The sequence below is a fragment of the Netta rufina genome, assembly GCF_964035555.1.
Source record: "Netta rufina genome assembly, chromosome: Z".
Classification (NCBI taxonomy): Eukaryota; Metazoa; Chordata; class Aves; order Anseriformes; family Anatidae; genus Netta; species Netta rufina.
The window spans coordinates 46,297,461-46,307,985 of NC_140126.1; the positions used below are offsets into that span (position 1 = coordinate 46,297,461).

At 43.0% G+C, this 10,525-nt stretch overlaps 1 protein-coding gene across 1 annotated transcript in view; it reads right to left on the minus strand.

Moving 5' to 3' along the window:
* SLC12A2 (solute carrier family 12 member 2) overlaps positions 1-10,245 on the minus strand; it is a 66,199-nt gene extending 55,954 nt beyond the window's left edge. The window contains exon 1 of the mRNA XM_084305621.1: positions 9,540-10,245. Coding sequence (XP_084161747.1) covers positions 9,540-10,145 — 606 coding nt within the window. The 5' untranslated portion in view covers positions 10,146-10,245. The remainder of the gene's footprint in view (positions 1-9,539) is intronic.
* Between the last annotated feature and the right edge of the window lie 280 nt (positions 10,246-10,525).

Sequence of the window (10,525 nt, forward strand, 5' to 3'; positions counted from 1 at the left end):
CATGAACACATCTGACCGCTGGATACTAGCCTCAATCAAAGGAAGTCATTTCCAAGTTTGCAGCCAAAAGACAAAAAAACTTAAGTGCTCTGGCTACATTACCTTCTCTACAATTACATATTTAAAATATAGCAGCAAATACTTTTGGCATCCGCTTCTAGAGATTTTAAAAGAGATTGCAACAAGCACAGAACATTAATGTTATCTTAAGCTGAAATTAGTCTGTAGTACTTTGATTACAGTGGAACAATTTTGAACACAGAAGAAATTTATAGTTACAATTAACATGTCAACTGAAGAATTAGCTAGCTCCACATCTCTGCCATCAGCTTGTATTTCACTGTCTTGCAACTCAATACTGCTTCTAACACAAACATTAAGCAATATGTATATACTTATTCATAGATGTATTTTCTGATTTTCAAATAGATTTTTACTTTAACAGATCATCTATTTTTCATCTATTAATCTATTTAATCATCTATTTTTCCTCCCAACTCTCACCAGTAGTTGGAATTATTAACCAGGCTAGCAAGATTGCTAATCAAGAAACTTACTTAGACAGATGATTTCAACTGAGGAGTTAATCACTGTACTTACCAGGTAGTGTACTTACAAAACGATAGGTGACTTGTTTATTAAGCTTACCATTACTTAGATCATAACTTACCATTACTTAGCATTACCATTAGATCATAACTTACCATTACTTAGATGCATAAATTGTTATTGAACCATCTTTGATACAGCTTAGAAACCAAACAATGGCTACAGACTTTTCTCATTAAGGAAGTGATTATGATCCTCCCCTCCAAATATAGGATGGATGCAAGCTGCACTCTGAGGTACTTTTATTTGAAGAAAAAGGTCTGCAACCAATTCAGAAATAAGTAACAGCAAACTGCCCATACTTAAAGAGTACTTTAATCAGCGAAAATAAAGAGAATGTGATCTTTGACTGATCTTGATCTTACCACCTCAAAAGAAAGAAGTGCAGCAACAAAAAGGGGGCTGCAGGATATGATATAACTTGCCCAAACTACAGAATTCAACTGGAGCCTGCAACAAGCCTTACCTGTCCCTCGTCATTATTTCTGTGGATACTTTGCAAAAAACTCCTGAGAGGAGAAAAAAAAAATCAGGACAGAGACAGAAGTGAGAAATATTGCACAGCCACTGACTTGTCAGGTCATATTAACAGACATTAAAGCACTGCATAGTCTTCCAAGGTTGGCTCCCAATCTTTCTTCTGGCCTCTTTTGTATTACTAGGAATTTTGAGGCTTTCCACACTTTATAAGAAAAAAAATCAGACATTGCATTGCTTTCCTAAATGTCTCTTCAAAATAAAGTCTCTCTCAAAGTAACATGTTCATCAGTGCATCTGTAAATGGTGACAACACCAATACTATTCAATCTAGCTGTCTTAACGTTAGCATAGGAAGTTCAGATTCAAATCTTTTCACTCCATTTAAACTTCAGTAAATCGAGGACTAGCTATATTGACAGAGGGAAAGCACTGAAATCTAGATATCCATGGAGATGTTGAGATTCGAAAGGCTGCGGTGAGCATACAATGACTGACAGAATCCTTTCAAGCAGTTCTTACACGTGACATGGCACCAGTTTTGTTGACATCTGCAGGAGACTAGACTCTTTGCTACCTATCTGAGAGACAAATAGTATTTGTTTCTATAGCAAAATCACTGGAGGTTAAGAGCATTTTTCAAAAGCATCAAGATAAAGAAAACTCTCCACATCTTCATTCAAACATCTCTCCATAAGGACAGGATAACATGAATACTCCAAGCCAGCTGATAATACTGAAATATAAGAAGTGAGAAGAGACCTCCATGCAGCAGCTGTACAATGGAAAACCATGGTAAACCTACAATGTTCATGCTTTGCACTTCCAGAAATATTATATGCAAAGTCATCCCTTCCTGACAAGGAATGGTCTGCCATCATTTAAAAATATATAGATATAAATACATATTTTAAATCTTCCTTTGCCAGGAAGTGTCTAGACATTCAGTTAACAGGAAATTGCACCATTAAGTTAGAAAAAAACGGAGGTATGGCTTCCTGCACATACGCAGGGGTAACCAATCCATCAAGCTTTATGAGGAAGAAGTGCATGTAGCTTCACCTATAAGTAGCTTCATGTACAAGAGTCATGATGGTGACAGATCACCATAAAGGTTTATACAAGAACAGGAACTTAAGTCCTTTTCGATTTAGATCAAACCTTACCCTCTGTTTAAGTCTTGATTGGGGAGCACTAGGCTCTTTTGGTGAAGAACATCCAAGCTGGAAGCTAGAACACCTTTCCAGTGCCCTCCAAAATCATACTAGTTCCCCTGCTACACCAATGAATTTGATCCTTTCCAGAAGAACCATTACAACTAGTACAGTGAATGATTATCTAAATAATTATTCATTACTGTCCACTGACTGTCATACTCCTCTGACACAAAAAGAAATGATTCCTTGAGAAAATCAGGTTCTGAACACACTCAATTTTCACTTTATCTCTGAAAGACATGTCTACTACACAGAACAGTTAAGAGACCCTTCAAGTTTCACACTATTTTCTTGTTCTCCAGAATGAAGCAGATGCAGCATTTAACTGCATAAAGCTGAATCAAATCCTATTAGCAAGCTACTTGCATAGCAGTTTTGCATACTTGAGTAGTTTGAGAAACTCAGTGTTCCGTCAATAAATACAAAGGAGAATCCTTGTTTCAATCTTTCTGAAGAACTTGTTTCCAATACAGCAAATTCCCAAGTCATCTTCTGCATTCTGTACCCTTCTTCCCCCAAAGGAAGATTTTTATAATTCTTGCTGTTCACTTTCCAATTGCCATGTATTTCTGACACAGAGAACATGATGCACTTCCCAGTCAAGAGGTGGGGAATGAGGAGCAAGTATGTTACAGTACACAGACACAACCTTATAATTACATTTAGAAAGTGACTTCTTAAAAAAGTATTTGTAATAATTTGTTAAACAAATATTAAAATTTTATTATTACAAATAATTGATTTGTAAAAAAAATTGTAATAATTTTTCAAAGTTACATTTAGCCCATTTTCTTATGACAGCCTAGATAGCCCACTGAAGTAATTAAAATCAGTTGGACACTGACTGAATTTTTAACATCACACCACAATGTGGTAGATACAGCTAATGGCACAGTACCCCAAGCCAGCACAGAGCTGAGCTGGTACATTCACACAGCACTGCACTTGTACTGGCACAACATTATATTCAAGTCAAGTTGACAAACTGCTTACAGCTCCAAAGAAGATTACTTGGAATGGTTTTAGGGGTCTCTCTACCATGTAAACCCCTTGGAGTAAGTTGAAACACTAACCTGGCACTGACATATTCTTCACAGCTGCAACATATGTTTCTATTTCATTTGAATTCAAAAGCCTGAATAATCCGAAATAGAAGCAGTTCATCTGAAGAAGAAAAATTAGCTGGCAAGAATGAAGACGTGAGATGAGCTTCCTTGTTAAAAAGGCTTCAGACAGACTGGATTTTTTTTTTTTTTTAAACTCACTACATCTTTAAGTCAGTTAAATTTATCAGACAAAAAATGTGTTTTATGGAGGAAAAAAAACAACCAACCACAATTCATTAAGTTTATCAGGTCTAATCAGCATGCTGAAGTAGAGAAATAAATCAAAGATGTTCCACGTGCTCAAGCTGTAAGAACTGGATAACTTCCAAAATACTGAAAGGCAAACAATTCTAAGTCCACTAATAAGATTTTTGTTTAAAAATAGCTAACAAATGAACACATTGTAAATGCCATTACCTATGCCAAACAGGGGCATGAGGGGTGGGGAGGAAAGGAGGGAGGGAGGCAGCACAGGGGAAGCAGACGGGTTTGTGGTTGCCCACATTGTTTGAGTATTATGTGGAACTTCAGGAAAAAATCTGAAGGATGCAGCTGAAGATGTAGTATACTGGTTTGAATTACTCCGAGATAGCGATCTTGCCAACCTCCTTCTCTGCAAGAATATTCTTCAGGAATGAAAGTCAGATGATGTCTAATCAAGTACAGTACCAAATGGGGAAAAAGTTATACTGCAGATTAATATTCACTTCATATCACCTGATTTTTTAACCAGTTATGATGTAGCTTATGCTGAAAGAAAAGCTACCTAGCCAAATAAAAAATTAGTGCTGCTCTTTCACGTTCTGGTCTTGAATGTCTTGCTGATACTGATGATATGGGAGCTAAGATTGGCTTATTAAAAGTCAAGCTGCTTTGAACAAGCACTGCCTCTTTCCTTCCTTCTCTAGTTGCACTCCACTGGAAAATTACAGTGTCGTCTCTTCTTTTGACATTAGTGCTCAGGGGTTTCAGTGTATTGCAGTAATCTCCAAGGAGGGATGCACACAAACCAATGTGTGTGCAGGACAATCCACCGGAGTGTGAGAATAGAGTATTTTTTCATAATGTTAACAAACAAAATTTAAAACTATTGTTGAAGCAGTTTTTCTCATCTCCATCTCATCCTTTAACTTCTATTTATGTGCATGTCTTATAGTATACATAATATTAGTAGAGGAGTACATGTGTGTAATCTACAAATTAACATATATTGGGGGTGCATGCTCAACATTTTTTTTTTTTTTTTTAACTGACACAGTTGTGCCATCAAAATGAAGACAACTCCTGTTTTGTACCAGGGCACAAACCCACCTCATGCAGTACAAGATTTCTGCAGTTGGGGGGGGGAAATAACAAGGTAGGGGTTGCTTTCCATAAACCAGACTGGTTTCCAGATCCATCTTTAAGCCGTATAAATACAAACACAACCATGAGAATAGAGCAGTTTACACCTTTCAGCAGCAGCCCACACTTGCATTTTCAAACTATATACTGTTAACAGCTCTCAGTTATTTCTAGTGTCTCCGGAACAAAGCAAAAACAACAGTATGAACAGTACTAGCTGTTTGCTGAAGACTGTACAAGGGTTCTGTTAATCTACAGGTGTTTTAGACTAAAGACATCACATAGATGTGATAAAGAGATTCATACAACAGATCTGAAAATACAGATGGCCCCTATAAAAAAAAAAAAAAACCTAGAGGACTAATATGAACAACTGCTGCAAACAGGAGTAATTAATAATATCGCTTATCACCATGACCCTTGAGGTGCAAAAACTGTGTGGTACCAGAATAAGTAAAGTGATGATTCTCCACACAGATTAAAAAACAAACAAACAACAAAAAAAACAACAACAACACTGAAAGACCATTTTGCACACAGCTAGTAAAAGCCACATCTGAGTGCAGGTGCACAGAGCTCACCGTTCTTCAAAAACTGAGAACGAGAATAATTACAAATGAAAAGCTTCTAGGATGTCTGAAAGCATAATGACCAAGCCTGGATAAGAGAGCTTCTCATGTTTCATCTTAGTAAGATGGAAATTCAGAAAGAAATGCAAGTATTCCTTACAAATATATAGAGCAAGAAAGAAAAGAAGCTATTTGAATTAAACCACACCAACACAAGAGTTAAGAGGCCCACTGATTGACTGGGGGCTTTGGCAATGTGCTGCAAGAAGAGTTCTACCTGCAAACGAGTTCCTGCCTTCTAAAAGGGGCAGCAGGGAGAAAGCAGATTTCAGACAGACCTCACATAACATGGTCAGCCTACTTAACAGGCTAAAATCACCTTTTAGTCTTCTATGCATCTTTAACCAGGCTGTCTTCTTTACAGACTAACAGAGAAAAGCACTAGAAAAAAGTTGGGGACACAGTAGCCATTCACTATTGTGCGAAAGGAATTCACAGGTGGCTTTGCGCTGTTTCACACATCCCTGAATTAGAAATAACAAGGAAATAAATATTAGAAACAAAAACTTGAGCAAGGTCGAGATTAACTTGGCTGCAGTGTTAAAGATGAGTTTTGCGCAGTGGCCAATTGCTGGCTGGCTTGAGGTGAGTGTCTGAGGGTCTCTAACCAATTGTATGACCAATTCAGGCACATGTATAGCACATGGGGTTACAGAGAAAGTATATGTAGTGGAGAAAAAACAGCAATAAAGGCCTTCTGTTCAAGAGCCATCAAGAGTCTGTGTCTTGCATCCCTTCACACCATTTTCAAGAGATTACACATTCTTTGTTAAGAAGTAGTGCCATATGCAGCTGAATGTTTTAAGTTAAGAGCTTTCAACAAAATACAAATCAAAGACTGAAAAACAGTTACAAGGATCAGTAAACCAACTTGAGTAAAAAAGCGAGAAAGAATGAATCCTGCATCAAGACAATCAGTAACATTATTCCTACTCCTGTCTCCAAATTCAAAGGATAGATGCATAGATTTGTGGCTGAGAAAGCAAAGTTGTGCATCTAAGTGTCTTTTGGTGTGTTTTTCCCCCTTTTCCCCATTTACTTTAGGCAGGAGAAAGATCTTCCTCTGAGATCACCATCTTATAGCCTGTGAAAGGAACCAACTAGTACTTTCAGTAAGTATTTAGTGAACAACAGAACAAAGCTACCAGTAGAGGGCTTGGTTTACATACCATCTACTTACCACAGCTGTAAGTGACAGAACAAAAGGCGTATATTAAATCAGAATCATTCACAGACTTAAGTTTCTTGTTCCAAAAAAACAAACTCCCTAATTAAGGCAATGCAACATAAAAAAAATACAAATTAATGCACAGTAATGAATAATTTCAACAATCAAATTCTGAATGCTTTAAAAGCATTTGCCTTCCAGAACTGTAAGGTCTATATTAGAGCACAGTGATTTTTGTATTGAGGAAGACAAAGGCCTACAGAATGCATTCTACAGGCTGTAGGCTTACTTACAGTCGTTGGCAAAACTACTGAAACATAAGAAGAAAAGAAAAGCTAAGACACTTTAGTCTTTGTTATGACTGAAGGAGATCCTCTCAGTGGATCCTCCTCAGGGCAGTGCACAGTGTTGCAACTGCAACAAAAACCTGAGTGACACAGTGTGCTGTCTCCCTCCCACTTCTTTGTTAATGATAACCATCCTCACAGCTCTACATCTCTGGAGACCGATGCTCCTGCAAAGCATCACCTTATCTATGACATTAGCAGCTGTAACAGTATGACAAAATTCCCTCTGCCGTCTCTCTAGAGGATGGAGAGATTAATGCACACCAAGTGGGTAAGCAACGAACTGATCACCGTGGCTATTTGCAGCCACTGATAAGCGACAAGCTCCTCACCTTAAATTTAATGTGAGGGACCAAGATCAGTAGCATGCAATTCATCCACATGAGTACTGGAGCATCTCCCAGCTGTGTTACCACAACCAGTTTTGAGAACAACCCCTTTCTACTCTAAGAGTTTCAGTTGCAATGATTAAACAACACTTGAGGTGGTTAGAAACCTATTCTATAGTGACAAGGCAAACTCTTGTGTACACGTGTATCTTCCTCAAACTGCATCATCCCCGTGTTGGGCTCTTCTGTGAGAACAGAATGAGAAGAACTGTTAGACATATGAAGTTTGTAAACAAGGCTATGAAAAAAACAAAATGTTATTTAATTGTTACTAGCACGAGCAATACTGTAACTGCCTCTCAACATGCATTTACCTTTGAAGCCAGTGTACAGTGCAAACATCCTGCAAGGTGAAATAGCTAAATTCAAAGCAACAAACCACATGGCTGGTGAACACATTTCAATCAGCTGTGATGCAAAATAATTGCCCATCTTGATGCACTGGATCCAAGAAGTTGATCAGGACAGAAACCCAACAACAATTCCCACAGAAAAGCAAGTATTTTGTGGGTGTAACAATAGGTCTTTACTTAGTCTAAATTTTATTCAGTTGGACTAGAATGTTTATACTAGCTGCCCTACTAAGCCTTTGACATACATGCTGTACAGGTAAGCTAGTACAAAAACCCACAGCTAAGGAAAGGGGTTAACTTTTCAAGTTTCTAAGAAGGCGGGGGGAATTACTTATTTTTTAAAAAATCTCTTCTTCGCTTGGATACCTATCCATACTGCATATCAAATTAAGGACATTTTAGAAATTAATACTTTAAGTTAAATAATGCTTACAATGTAATTGTTTTGAGAATGATTCAGTAATTAAGTTGTCCACAGCTCTTCTTAGCTACAACCCACCAAGAAAATTGCTTGCCATCCTTTAAATTAAATACAAAGAAATTACAGACTTACAGACACTTACAGAAAGTGCAGTTCCAGACTAAGTCTGGTTATGCACCAAAATGTCTTAATGGTATCATAAAGAGCTTCCTTGACTGCTATTGTGTAAACACACTGAATAAGTACCTGCCAGGCTCAGAATTTCAGGTTATGTTTTGCTTACTGAACAGAGTATCTAACGAACTTCTCCCTTCTACTCCTTCTCATCTGGTTAGGAACCAGGTGTGACAAATTTGAAAAAGATTCGCTGTGTTTCTACGCAGATAGCATGGCTTTTTCTTTACTGCATCTCTAGCCCCAGGCACAAGACAGTAATTGTCCACTTCCATTCCACACCAACTCAGAGAATGTCATATAACTCAGTCATGAGAAGACCTAAGAGGCAACAGTAATTCACTGTTACTGTTTGTAATTACTCCGATATCTAATCTTAATTGTGCCACAGAGATACTTTCCTGCAACTAACAATCGCCTTTATCAGAACAGATAGGGCCACAGTTTCAAAGAAACACAGCTAAATAATCAACAAAAATAAAAATACTAAGTCAGTACAGATGCACTAAGCTGCCTAACAACGGTGCGAGGGGTCTCAGAAGACATTTTCTCACGGGCTTCCACCTAGAAGGAGCGAGAGGCAGGATGGAAAGAGTTCTGGAAGCAGAGCATTCCTCGCCTCATTAGGATGTGGCCCACACACTCCCTCGCTTCCCTGTGCCAGCAGAAAGACCCGCTGAAACGTGTACTTATTACTAGCGCGCGTCCAAGCGCCCAGATGCTGCAAGAAAGCAGCGCTGCGATGGTTCAACGCGGCTCATCACCCCAAAAACACACCGGGTGCAGCTTCGCCCGCAGCCTGCCCTTCAGCACTGCCAGCCTGCGCAAACGGGCTTTGCAGGGCAGCTGGAGCCGGGCACGCTGGGCTCCCAAACCTCCCCAGCACCCCCACACACCCCACCCCACCCCATATGGTGCAGGGTACCCCCAGTCCCCTCCCCACAAGGAGGGGCATCCCCAAAAAGCAGGGGCCCCAGAAAGCCGGGCGATGCGCGCGTCGCCGCCGCCTCCTCCTCCTTTTTTAGCACCGCTTCCATCGCTCGCAGCTCCCTCCTCCCCATCCTGGCGCCCGCTGGGGGGAATACCCACTGCGGCACGGAGGGGGGGAGGGAAAGAAAAATATATATATATATATATATAAAATGAAATAAAATAAATAAAAGGAGGGGGGAGCTGGAGGAAGGGAGCCCTTCGGCCGGCACCCGCAGCCGGCTGCCCCCGCAGCAGCGCCGCCAGGAGGCCGAGGGGTGTCCGCGGAGGCGCGGTGCGAGGCGCAGGGCGCTGGGCAGCCCCCTCGGCGCTCACCTTGTCCAGCTCGTCGTGCAGCTCGGCCAGGCTGGGCCGGATGAGCTTCTCGCCCAGGTCGGCGGCCGTGTGCCGGTAGTGGTCGATGCGGGGCACGGCGTCCATGGTGTTGTGGCCGAAGGTGCGCAGGTAGTAGGTGTTGGTGTGGGTGTCATAGTAGTAGTGGTGGTGGCCGCCCGAGTGCAGGCTGCCCTCGCTCAGCACCGTGTCGCCGCCGTTCTGGAAGCTGACGTTGGCGCCTTCCGAGCTGCCGCCGCCGGGCTCGCCGGGGCTCTCGTCGCCGGCTGACGGGTCCACGAAGTTCACCCGAAAGCGCCCCTTGGCTTCCTCGCCGCCCTTCCCCGCTGCGCCGCCTTCCCCGCTCGCCTTGCGGGGCTCTGGCTCGGCCGGGCGCCCGGCGGCCTCGGCCACCAGGTCCACCTGGAAGCGGCTCTGGCTCGGCGTGGGTCCCAGCGGTCTGCCCAGCGCATCGCCGCCGGCCGTGCCCGCATCCTTCCCCTCCTCGCCGCGCGGATCCTCACCCACCGCCCCCGGCACCTTCAGCTCGCCGGGGCCGGGCTGCTGCTGCTGCTGCTGCTTTTGCTTCTGCTGCTGCTTCCCCTCCATGGCTGCCCGCGGGCGAGCGCTACGCTCAGCAGCAGCGGCCCCGGCTGCTCTGACCGCCCCTCGCGGCGGCGGCGGCTCCGCTGCTTTAAGCCGCCAACCAGCGCCCGGGGCTGCAGCGCGCCGCAGACAACGCCAGGCGCCGCCCCGCCGCAGCGCCAGGTGATGATGCCGCCGGGCCGGCCGCCGCCCCCCGCCCGACCCCCGCCGCCGCCCCCTTCCTCTCCCTCGCCCTCCCTCCCTCCCTCCCTGCCCGCCGCTCCCCGCCTTCCTGCCGCCGCTCGCCTCCCCCCTCCTCCCCCTCCTCCTCCTCCTCCTCTCTCTCCTCGCCCCGATCGCGCCCGTTACGCGGCGGCGCCGCCCTGACAGCGCCGCGCGGGCCC